The sequence below is a fragment of the Zeus faber genome (assembly GCF_960531495.2).
Source record: "Zeus faber genome assembly, chromosome: 15".
Classification (NCBI taxonomy): domain Eukaryota; kingdom Metazoa; phylum Chordata; class Actinopteri; order Zeiformes; family Zeidae; genus Zeus; species Zeus faber.
Genome location: NC_137194.1, coordinates 10,938,661 through 10,952,053, shown reverse-complemented (window position 1 = coordinate 10,952,053; position 13,393 = coordinate 10,938,661). Strand labels below are relative to the sequence as shown.

At 44.2% G+C, this 13,393-nt stretch overlaps 1 protein-coding gene across 1 annotated transcript in view; it reads right to left on the bottom strand.

Annotated features, from left to right (window-relative positions):
* The window catches only part of asb8 (ankyrin repeat and SOCS box containing 8), a 31,109-nt gene that overhangs the window by 13,158 nt on the left and 4,558 nt on the right, over nt 1-13,393 (bottom strand). Inside the window, exon 4 of the mRNA XM_080015550.1 lies at nt 1,963-2,034. Coding sequence (XP_079871676.1) covers nt 1,963-2,034 — 72 coding nt within the window. The remainder of the gene's footprint in view (nt 1-1,962; nt 2,035-13,393) is intronic.

The window sequence follows — 13,393 nt, the reverse complement described above, 5'->3', positions numbered from 1 at the left end:
GACTCGGAAGGGGTGTTGGAATCCCCTGTTCAGATAGATTTGATCGTAGTCTATGGGCCTTCTTCCTCTGGACTGGGACAAAGAGCGTCAGGCTTATTGAAGCGCTTCAGCAGTCACCCTCGCAGACTGGACTCCTTGTCTTTGGAGAAGTGGTGAGGTGATTGAGTCAGAAGCGTAGGAGGAATAACCGTGGCTGGGGCACCAGCCTATTCACTATCGCCTATTTCAGGCCGTGCGTCGCGGTTACAAGTTCAGTTGGTTGCAGAAGTGAAGTGGAAACACAGTCAAGTGTCAGGGGGCTTATTTTTAGCCCCAACGAGCAGCATCACCAATACAAGTATCTTGCTTGTCTCTTCCCCCGAAAGCGTGGAGGCAGAGCCTGAGCTGGGAGGAAACTAGGAAACTATCTCTAACTAATCTCTCTGTACTGGCAGATAGGATTACAACCCAGCCCCCACCCCAAACAGTAAATAGGAGGCAGCCAGCAAGTATGGATTCATGTGGATGTTGTTAACATGGTAACAAGGAATATCTACCCGGACCAAAGGGAAGTATCGTTCCTTTTCATTCTATATTGTGTACAGTTGAAAAATTCTTGGAAAAAATAACTTTGGCATGTGAAATAAGTAACCTTTTTGGAATGAGACAGTAGAAAAATGAAAGAATTCTGTATCTAAATATTAAGCAATAAGCGCCAACAATATCCTGATTTTGTAAAGACAAAAAGGCTTTTGAAGACCTGTTTGAATATCAGCATGTGCCTTACTACAGCAGCCAATATGTGAACCTATCTATAATGAACGGCGTGAAGGGAGCAAACCTCCGCAACCTTCCATCGTGGTACCAAACAGGTTTACACGTCAACAATCACAGACAGTGCCACAGCATACGCAGCTAGCCAACACTGACATCTACCATCACTCTGCCTCGACAAGCGTTTTTACATTTCCTGAACCGACGGCTAAATTAGAAATGATCTCAATAAATAAAGTATGGAAAATTATATAATCACAGAGGGAAGTCAATGGAGAGTTTAAATGTAACTGCTATTGGGGACGGGGTTGCCCTAGGTGTCCATAAATTTTATGAGAGCAACAAAGAAATCATCAATAATTCACTGGAGAGACGCATGTTGCATTACTGTACACGCTCCACACCGGTGTAAAGCAGAAGCTGTAACTTGGTCTTTTGATCATAGAATGGGATTATGTTTATAAACCAGAATCTCATAACTAGTTCACTTTCTTGTGCATAACCACAAAGAACACCCATGATAATGGCCAAGTGAGGAACATCTAATCCAGCGTTAAATCACATGGGATATTTCCTGTGTTCAATGATCGACAGTGTCATAATTTGTCATTCTTTGACATAATTTAGCCGACAGAACCCCAACTTTATACTACATTAGTGGCATGTGAACACGCTATTGCCACTGAGCTGAGTCACTTGCGTGGCTCAAACCTGTGTCTGCAGGCAGTGGAAGTCAACATGAACAGGTTGAAACAATAACTGTTCCCCGATTACTCATTGGAACTGCCAGTGAGTCACTGTTAAAAGGAGACAGCATTGTTTCTCAAGACGGTGCAAAAAACCATGCCATCAGTGCAAAGCTCATGAACAGCTCCACATTAAAGTGCAGTTAGCGTGTCCATGCCGCCATTGACAGATCAAGAAAAGCTGTTATACAAACAGCCCCCAGGTTAGCCCTGGAGCTGCGAACCACACTTAATATTAAACGTATTATCCCCAAACACTGAAGTTTATCAAGTTAGCATTCAGTTTACCGCTGGTTCAAAATAATACGCACTGAAGATCTGGATCGATTCTGGTCCACACACACACACACACACACACACACACACACACACACACACACACACACACACACACACACACACACACACACACACACACACACACACACACACACACACACACACACACACGTTGAGTGCTTACCTGTCCACAGCCAGGAGCACTGCACACAAAAGGTCGGTCGTCCCCCATTTTTGCAAAGAGCTTACAATGTAGCTGTGGGAGAGGAGAAGAGGAAAACATTGTTGTGGCTGTTCTTGATTTGTGAATTGGCGATCTTGAGGACCACAAAGCAGGGATGCTGTGGTTTAAAGTCAGTAGTCGAAGCAGGAAGCAGAATGCCGTTTAAAAATATCCCTGGCAAGAGGGAAAACACACGGAGGCACCAAGACAAAGTTTCCCTGGTGATACTTCCTCCATGCGGGGGGCTTCTGGTTGGCCAATGAGCAGCAGCTTACAGAGAGGGCAATAGCTACACAGATTACACAGACATCTCCCTCTATTTCTCTCTCTCCAAACACTCCCATCCTCCCTCGCTCCCTCCCTCTCCCGCTCTCATTACCACCCCCTCTCTTCACAAGTCGTCCTCACCTTTTACTTACAAGAACCCCTAAGCTCAGTTTCTTCCTCTTTCAGCTGTCTCCATGTAAATAATCCCTGCTCTCTTCTATCTTCACCTACTTTTCCTGAACTCTCAACTAATTCAACAGCACAATTATCAGCGATGGCAACACTTCCAGCGACCCCTGGCTTGTACAGATTCCCAGCTTTACTTATTCCGCTGGTTGCCATCCTCTTTTTTGCACTAGAGTCTTGGCAAAATGAATCCCATGTTTACTAAATCTGTACCTTTTTAAGTAGGCGGATGGGAAGGACACTGGAATTCTCTGCTGGTTGGTTAATCAGATTAATTTGGAAAATAACAACATAGTTACTAAATAAATGTGATGGATAAATTCATTGAAATAAAAGACCACTATTATAATATACACTAATATTATATCTCTGGATTGAAAAATCCTGATGAATCCTTCAACATTGTTGCTGTTGTGGTATCAATATATAAAAAAAATATAAAAAATAGTTGGGGCCAAAGCCAAAATGGGAAAAAAAATAGGAATTGAGGTTTTCATTCCAAGAATCGGAAAAGCGGTCTTGTGATGACAAACCAAACACCCGCCACCCATCACCAAGTATACGTTATTGACAAGGGTTAAATATGCAAACACCACTATTTAGTTCCTCCTCCCCTTGTGACTGAAAAGCTAAAAAGCTAAAGCTGTACAAGCCTTGCAGCTTTTTCGTCTGTCAGCTGTCTTCATGAAAGAGCAGAACTCTGACACACACACACACACACACACACACACACACACACACACACACACACACACACACACACACACACACACACACACACACACACACACACACACACACACACACACACACACACACACACGGGAAGTTAAGAAAAATAACCCCATTAAAATTAAATCAGGGAACGTTAGGAAGGAGGGGGATCGGGGACATTAAAGTTTAAGCACTCTCCACCGGCTCAAAGTGACGTCTGGTAGCTATTACACAACTCTGACCGACCGCCATCACAACATGACAGTACACAAACTACCAACATGCATCAAGATCCTCACTATGTACACAAGCGGACACATTCCAACAAACAAAGACCACTGAGATATTGCCGCAGTTTAACAAAGTGGGTTGTTCCATAGTTGAGAACTTAACACTTGCCAAGAACTCCAAGTACAAGAAATTCACGAGTGAGACTACATAAAACTAATTTCGCCAAGCTGCATACAACACAGCCATATTGCCATTATATTGACACGGGCACTTGTAGCCTGGCATTCTTGAGTGGGACAGATTATTCACTATGTTGGCAAAGACTAAATGTTTGAATGTTTTCCCAGTGTTGAAGTCTCTTTTCCTCCTTCCATCCTTGCCACTGCTAACGACTGTTGCCCTGAGCAAACACATGATTACAGATTTCTTGCAATGCAGCTGGATGGCCTGGCTTGCCGTTAGGCTTGTAATAGGTTTTAACCATTGTGTCTTTCAGTTACATTCCTACATTCCTTTTGCAGGCAAACAAGATGGGCTGCATCTTGTTTGCCTGCAAAAGCCCAATTCTTCCCCACATTGATTAAAGGGCCAATGAAGTGCTGCAGTTTGATTTCTTGCAGACCTCCCAGGTCCTGGAGTAAGGCAACAGGCTGGTGCCAGAACACTCAAATTTCTTCCAATCCACTGAGTCAACTCGGGCATAGATGTGTCTGCAAACGAGATACCTCGTCACCATCCAGCCACCTCGTTATACCCAGGGTGTGGACTGCACACGGAAATGCACACATCTGGCATTAGAATAGGAACCGTTTTCTGAAGTTTACATCCCACCAAAGACATGCTCGGCATTACCTAGCCTAGCTGGCACTGATGCGCAATGTGGAATTTGATTTAGTTTAAAAGTCTTCCATAATTTCCAGATGACAGGACTGGGAAGAACCAGACCAGTTATCCCAACATGAAGGAAATAAAGTCCTTAATATTTCCAAATTGTATTTGTTTTTTTATTTATTTATAAAGCACAAAAATAAAAACTACAGTTGACCAAAGCGCTGTACAATGAGACATAGCAAAAATAAAAAATAAAACACAATAAAAACACAAAGATCAGTTTAGAAGACAAAGGACAATAAAATAATAAAAGCAATACGACTGTAAGAATAAGAATGGTTCTACTGAGTTAAAAGCCAAAGAATAAAGATGTGTTTTTAGGTGTAATTTAAAAACAGGCAGTGTAGGGGCCAGCCTAACAAACAGAGGCAACTTGTTCCAGAGTTTGGGGGCTACAACTGCAAAGGCGCGCTCTACCCTGTGCTTCAACCTTAGTTGTCAACCTTGTATGTAACATTTCGATTGTTAACTTTCTGGATAATAAAATTGAGAACATAATGTTTTGCCTGCACACTGTAAAATGTAGACTGCATAGACTTGATGCACATCATTGACATCCAATACAGAATTGGATATCATCTATTTTGTTCCTCCATTCATCCAAGGTGACATAGAAGCCAATAAATTGCCCCAATTCCAGTGCCTCTCATTGAGGTGACAGCAAAGTCCCGCTGTTAACTTGGATTTCTCCTACTCAGCAGGTGTAGGGGAACGGGTCCCAGCTAAAATCAGCCACAGCCATCCAGTGTTTGATGCAGACTGCTAGGAAACTGACTAAACAAACTGTATTAATAGCTCGTACTGCAGCCGCAACTCTGGAATCTGAGGCTTGAATTGCCAGAGGGCAGGGGAGACCCCACAAAAAGGAGGGAGGGGTGAAGGAAATAGAAAGACAGAAAGAGCATGGCATGGTCACTGACTGGTTTACTGTGGGATCAAGGGTATTGAGTAGATCACAGGTGAAGCAGTGGCGGCCTAAGGATTGGCGTAAAATAAAAAGGGCTACCGTTGGGTGAGTGCAACAATTAATAAATGTCTATGTAACCAATAAAAACGCAGGCTGGCGCGTGCACACACACGCACACGCACACACACACACACACACACACACCATTTGTTCTCAACCTAAGTATAACAAATAGCCTTTGGTGCTAACAACACTACTACTTAAACATTTCCAGATAGTTTTCCATTATGTGCTCAGTACTGTATATCCAACACAAAATTAAATGTATAGGTGATATAAGGTGGCATAATATGCATACGGCCAAATAACAAAAGGATCTGGACCTTTGTGTCACATAAATAACCAATATAGGAATTGTGACATTTATCAGTTACAAAATGGCACAATGTGACTGAAAATGCATCCATTAAAAAAAGAAAAGAAAAAAAGAACAGTAAAAAATACATGTTAAATTTTAAGAAATAAAAGCCTGTTTTCAATCCAGTCAAATATATCAAGATGTTGGGATTTGGATGATTTTGAAGCGTGGTGTTAGTCCTCTGGTGGGACTATGGATCACCAGAGTACAACATGTTAGGGAATGAATACATCTCTGCCAAAAACATGACCTACATTTGCAATCAAGGTGTTGACAACCATGGAGATGCGAATCGTGGAGTGTTAAAGAGATCAAATTGCAAAATAATTTACTTTATTTCTTGAGACTATCAAATGTATAATCCGAACACATTATAGAGTTACGTGACACATATGCAGCCAAAATTATTTTATGAAGTGTGTTTCAGAAAAGCTTTCACCATTGAACCTACAGTAGGCCTACTTAACTGGTGGCCCACGTGTTAATGCAGACTGGACCTTTAAATAAATTTGAAGGTTAGCAACTGCACTGTAGTTACATTAATTTCAGAAATACCTTTCGGGATTGAAGTAGTGGTGGACCAATATGGGTTTTTCCCAATGGCACATGCCGATGTTTCTAGAGCAGGGCGGCCGATGGCGGATATATAATGCCGATATCATAAATGCAGATAAAATACAACAATTTAATAATAACAAATAAGACACAAAATTGCCGAACTTAAATGAACATTTATTTAACATGTTATTGTCTGCATTGTCTCTGCAGTGCACTTATTTTAATTTTAAAAAATGATCAGCTAAATGAATGCCCACGGGTAATGAAAAAAACAAAACTTTGCGCATGAATGAAAAATAAATAATTATAAACAATACAAAATAAATAATAATAGACGCCATCATATCAAAGTCTTGTTGGGAAATATGGGGAGTCTCCCTATTACAGAACTGCAGTATTTATTATTTCCAAGGAAAACATTTACACAAAAATATCCAGTTTTTCTAAATAAGGTTAGCAACAGAAAACACAGGGGGCGTGTCATGCGGCACGGGACAGTGGGGACAGGTTTGTGTTTGTCATGAAAATGCAACTCTGTTGCATTTAAAAATGTTGTTTCATTCAAGTGGAAAACAAACAAAAATAAAAAAATCTAAAATATAAACACAAGAACACCACCACAAGAGCGCACACATGGTGCAGCGCTGACTGGAGGAGAGAAAAAAATAAACTCCACTCTAATTCTCTGAGTTTAACTTTTGCCTCAAATGTGAAGTATTTCCAAACAGCACTGATGCTGTTTTTTTTGTTTGTTTTTTTTTTCCCCCAAAACCGGTCGCAGAGGCTCTACACTTGGCATCTTTAATGAGCTAACACCATAACAAAACAGAGAAAATGAGATGAGTGAAGACAGCGAATGAGTTAGAGGAGGCGGGCCTATGTGGGAGCTGCAGCAGTGTGTGTGTGTCAACTCGCTGTCGGAGAGAAGAGAGGGCGAGGAAGCAGCTGCTACCAGTATCTCAATAGTGCAGAAAATGAGTATTGAAACAGTTTCAAATATTCAGAATCGATATGTATAAAAATATATCTATATTTTTGACAACATTAGTCTGCAGACATTTTGTTTATCGGCCGCGTGAGCGCAGGCATCAGCCAATGCCGATTATCTCAAAATGTGCAAATATGGGCCCAATTAATCAGCCTACCCATTAATCAGTCGACCACTAGATTTAAGTACCAATAAACCAACAACAATAAGATAAAAAAATATAGCTGCAGGTAGCAATACACTGGGTCCAGTTTTGTATTACAGTTTTCCGAGGTTCCATAAAACACATTGTTTTATGTCGACACCAATCGACACTTCAATCTCAAATGTTAGACCACTTGAACATATTTGAATCAAAAAAAAATGTTGCCAAATAGAGTGGGGTTGCAATTTTATACCAGATAACCAACCATACCAGATAATTGTTTTATTAAAGAGTTGGCCAAAACATTTGGACAAAACAACAAAACAACACTGTATTTATAAAGATCACATGACGGGTGATATATTTGAAGTACAAAAAAAGGGGGCAATCTTCAGCAAAAAAATTAACAGTTTACAACTTAAAGAAGCAATAGATGACTTTTATGCTTAAGCTTATCATTATGAAGTTAATGTTGATTGCACAGCGTAATGGCTATAGAATAATGACACCATCTGCTTTAGATTGGTTCCCAATAGGCCTCCCTTTCACTGTGCAATTCTCCGTGGCACCGTTTACCCAACCCTGGGAAAATGATTGATTTACTTAGGGCTGCCCCCTGAAAGTCAAGGAGTCAAATCATCAGTTGGAAACCCGTCAATCAATTGAGATTCTTCAAGTCGAGCAGCTGTCTATTTATTTATTTATTTATTTATTTTTCTTTCCAGCCAGTGTGCATTACAATAAGAGGATAAAAAAGATGGAAGCTTACAAAACGCACAGGGATAACATTTTAATGGGGAATTATAAATTATGAAATTCATAAATATATTTTGTGTTTGTGTCCGCATCCGGACGAAAACACAGCTCTCCTTGCGCCCCGATCGCCGTGCCCCATTCCCCCAAATAAAACAACTAAAGACAGTGTGGTGGCAGGGTACAGAGGAATGGGTCTCCAAAAGGATGGGTATCATTACGATTTTAGTGGTGCCACTACTCTTATCGATGCTCCTTATCGATCCGGTACTTTAACGGTACTCTTATCTGTTCTTTTTTAATTCTTAAGAGAAAAACTAAAACAAATTAAGAGCAGAATTAACACTGCTTTATTTTCTGCACATAACGCATGGAGAGGGGGTGATCAGTGAGAGAGTCACGGAGAAAGTGCACCCATTAAGCACAGTTTTGTTCCATACGCACTTGTTTCGTTCCATAAACAGACATAAAATTACAAAAATTTTGAAAAAAATGTTTTGGCACGCTGATCACAAGCAGCACATCGCTAGCGTCTCTGGTGCACGCCCTCCCCATTAGGGTGGGAGATAGGTGCGCAAAATGCGCCACGATCGCTAGCTCTCCGCGCCCCCCTCGGGCTCGCACCCTAGGCGGCCGCCTATCTGGCCTATAGGAAGAGCCGGCCTTGCCCCCCCGCCAAATATACGCATTGTACAGCCAAATCCAATTAGACTGAAAAAATTCTGAGTCGGGTACAGCCCTAGATTTACTGCAGTGTGTCAAAAAATGCGCAACCATGAGCAGAATGCCGGATGGTGGAGCAATGTACTCCAGGTAGATAACTAAACCCTTGAATGTTTTTTTTTTTTAAAGACTCATTGAAATCGGTTGAGAAATGTGAACGTTATGGTGCTTTACAGGCCAGTCACACCCGTTCCAATATGGCGACGACATTGACGCATCGCAGCTACGAGCCGAAGCAGTGTCTATGTATATACATATGTGTGGAATTGTGCAACCAAAATAAATAACATTTAACTAAAATTGTGACAATTTCAATTCACCTCTTCAGTGAACATGCTTCTTTCTTTCTTTCTTTCTTTTCTCTTATTTACAAAGTGGTGCTGATTATTTACATCACAAGTGCTCTGATTGATCGTAAAGTGATCCGGTTGTCTTTGCGGCAAAAGTTTTCTATTTCACCTTTAAACCAAGTTGTCAAATAAAACAATATTTATTAAGATAGACTGATATGTAATCGTTTTAGCACAAAAACAAGTCTTTCTTCAGGAAGGTAATTTGTATAAAAACAGCGTGGCATTTGCTCTGTTTTTATTACAAAAACAAGGCCATCTTTGGATAAGTAAATAAATCAGTTACCCACCAACATTTTCGGTTTTTACAACTTTCTCAACTTTTGTAACATTAGTCCCCATCCTCCAAAGGTTCTTAGAACATCCTGCAGCGCGAAAACGCCTTCTGTGACCGATTATAGTTTTCTGGGTTTCGTGAAGGCTACGCGCGTTAGTTTCCCCAGTTTCCCTTCAACGCAACATCGGCTCAGGTCGTCTGTGATCGTCGATTGTCTGCGAACGCTTTGCCGCCCACCGGTCCGCAACTCACTGTATGCCACCAATGACTCCCCAGAGATGAAGCTGGGACAAATATGACTTTGGATGATGACGTCACAAAGCGCCCCGCTCCCGAAACCAATCAATTCGCGTCAACCTTCTTCTGCTTTCTGTGAATTAACGACAGTTTTCCCCCCCCCCATTCACTTATGCTCCAAATGTACACCGATGTTGATCAAACTCCAACAACCAGACGTCTGAAACATCCCGGTTCTAATGAGACACCAACCACGTCTGTGTGTACCGCGGTTGCCATGTTTCTAATACTTTTAGCCAAGAAGATGGGACCCCTAATAATGCTTTATTAACGCCAGGGGAGGCATTCAGGTGTTAGAGCAGCAAAACAGTGCAAGTCAAGACAGGGAAGATTTTGACCAAATAAGAACAACATATGCCAGGTTCCATATGATGTAACACGGTAATGCAGAAGCAGTGTGCCTTCAACAATGATTCCAATGAGGCGATATTATCTAGAAACGCATAACTTCCTTCCGAGCGCCTTGCACACCGACGGGGAGGATCCGAAGGCCAGTGAAGGCGGTTCTGCATGCGACCCCCTCCCCTAACGTCGCGTTCCAGGTGTCGCGGAACCGCTCGGGCCCTGACCTACAGACTTCCTTGCGGGCCACTCTCAGCCGGATCCAAAAGTTACTCTCTTCAGCCTCCATTACCGCCCCCCCCCCCCCCCCCCCCCAAACCCCGCCTCTTCCCGCACAAGACCGCCCACGCCGCTCGGCGGTTGGTCAGCGCGGCACGTCGATCAAACTCCCCCTAATTCATGCGCAGCGCTGGGTCCCGTCAATAACGGCGGCCAGCGGCGCGTTATTGGCTGGAACAGAAAATCAACTTTAGCATCCATTTAACTGAGCGTTAGCCGCCGTGGCTAACGTTAAGCACAGGCCGCTCTGAGAGACAGAGCGGAGCGGAGCGGAGCGGGGGGGGGGAGACACACGCGAGTGGTGGGAAAGGCGTCCACGCAAACTTATTTGTAGTTCGGTGCCTCACGCCTCGTGTCGCGACTCCCCTCGCGTCCACCCGCGGGAGAAGGCGCAACAAGTTTTGACAATTTAGTGACGAGGGGGGAGGGGGGGGGGGGGAGGAAAGAAAAAAAAAAAAAAAAAAAAAGAAGCAGCCCCACTCCGACCCGCGGAGGCTGCGGCGCGCACGACTTTCTGGGACGCGCGCTTCGGGTCGCAGCTGAACGCAGATGGTTCCCCCCGAACCCCCGCGAACCCACCCAGCCCCCCGCGCCGCGCCGCGCCGCGTCCGCTGAAATGAAATGTAAATCAAGTGTTTACAAACTCACCTTTGCGCCCCTCGCTCTCTCTCTCTCTCTCTCTCTCTCTCTCTCTCTCCGACTCCCTCTCCTCTCTCCTGGAATTTGACACTCCCCTCCCCTCCTTCCAAACATCGCGAGATTTCCCGTCCCGGGCGCTTGGGGGGGTGGGTGGGGGTTACCGTACCCGAGCCGTGCACGGTTCGACTCGTTTGTAAAGATTCGGTTCCCGGCGAACGACTCGGCGTGAAGAGTCCGTCGGTCGCCCGACTCTTCGCGCGTTTGATTCCGTTGCTGTAACGCGTAGAGGGGGGGGGGGGGGAGTCAGAGGAGGAGTCGGCTCAGCTGTATTGGACGCGGAATTATCGGGGGGGGGGGGGGCAAACAAACGAACAGACGTGAATTTAGGCGGATCGATGCAAAGTGTCGTTGGTCACGATTCGCCACGGACGAGTCGTTCGCGGGTCGTTCGCGACTGTACCATACCCAACATGGCGATGCACGGGATTCCTTCCCCAGGAGCGACAGGCGTGGGTCGGGTCGAGCGTCAGAGCCGAACGTCATGACATTTCAAGCCGAAGGTGGTGGCGTGCGTGCGTGCGGGGCGGGCGGGGCTTTGAACCACGCAGGGAAGTGTCAACATTCGGAGGGATGCGGGTTTCGTTCCCTCTCTTGGCCCGTGTGTCGTATGTCCAAGCGCCACAGCGGAGCGGACGCTGCTCCCTGACGCCGAACGAACCACACGGCACAGGAACGCTGCACGTGTCCCTGTGCGAGGATGTTATTTTGTTGTTGTTGTTGTGATTTGTTTTGTTTACGTTTTCAATCGTGCAGGGACCCTCTCCCGTATCACAGACTTGGGGCCGCATGTTCTATCAGGGGCCAATTCTCAGGAGGTCTAGCTGGTGGTCTAGTAATTTAAAGGTTGCTGGTTGGATCCCAGGCTCCTCCTGCTCGCATGCTCCAGTGTCCTTGAGCAAGACACTTAACCCCTCATTGCTCCTGATGGCTGCGTCCGTCGGTGTTTGAATAATTGTAAGTCGCTTTGGATAAAAGCGTCTGCTAAATGAAATGTAATGTAATTCTCTTGAGGGCCCAATCGCTCCCCTTTCATTATCGAGGGCCCTCAATTTGATACACGCATTAGGCCCCTGACGCCCATTTCATACAGTTTTATGTCTCCCTGGCCCCCAATCGGAGTGGGTTTTCATGGTTCCATGTGATTCATCCCACATTTCCACACCTGTCTGTTCTACAGTGAGGGAGGTCACAGTGAAACTTGACCCTCACGTTCTTTCTCTAATTACCTCTTGTACATTAAATAACGGTGACGTTCACTATTAATCATTTTTGAAGACCCCCTCCGGGGAGGAGCGACGACCCCTGACCCCACGTCGAGCACCGCTGCCCTCAAGAACCTTGCTTGCAAGGGGATACGAGTTAGAACGCTCGCGTCGGTGGATGGGCTCTGCCTATGGCGGTAGCCGCACCGCCCTGCGTGGAACGTGAGCGGCTTACGGCGGAGGCCGGTTTGGTCGCCTTCGAGCCGTGTGCTGTGCATTTGTTCAGCGGATTTAACATGCAACGGATCTTTATTAAATACACAAGACAAAGCAAAAAAAGATTTTAAAGGTTTGTGGGTGTAGCCCCCCCCCCCCGAGTCCTGCAGACTCCTGCCCTACGAACCACTCGCAGGCGACAGAGGCATTCTGTTCCATTTTCAAAGTCTTGGGAAAGAAAACATTATACCTTTAATTATTTATCTTCTTCCATTCCCTTGAATCGCATATTGCATAACCACTACCCCCAACACCCACCCCATGCATGTGAAGCGCTGTGCTGACTGGAGGATCACTGCGGTTACTGGAATATTTATGCAAATTTTTTTTAAACTATATTGTAAAAATCCTGTTATTTATTTTCCGGACGACTGTCCTCATAGGCACTGACATCACACTTAATGGATGAAACAAAATGTTATAAACAATGGAAGAGTGTTTATCCCATTGTTCCCCTTCCTTCCTCCCACTTCTCAATCCTAAAACAGGCTTCTCAGAATGATGTAAATATTGATGAACAATAGACAAGAGGTAGCACACCCGCCAGAAGGTTGACGTAAACGTGATATGAGCTGCAGTAGGTGGGAGCGCTTGTGGTGCAAGACGAGAATCGGTCTTTGAACAAGATCTTCGATTTTGCTCCATGCTGGAAAATCATCTTTAGATGTTTTCAAAACTGGGCTGTAAGGTAACCAATTAAAGACAAGAGCGTCCTCTTGTGGACATTATGTGAACTTGAAACGTTTGTAGATTTTTTTTTTTTTTTTTCTTCCCACAATAATAACAACGCCAAACATTTTTTTCCACCATGTAAATATCAGGCATATTAATTCTATGATGGGACCCACTTTTCTGGTTAGTTACTTTTCATGACCCATTACAACTAAAA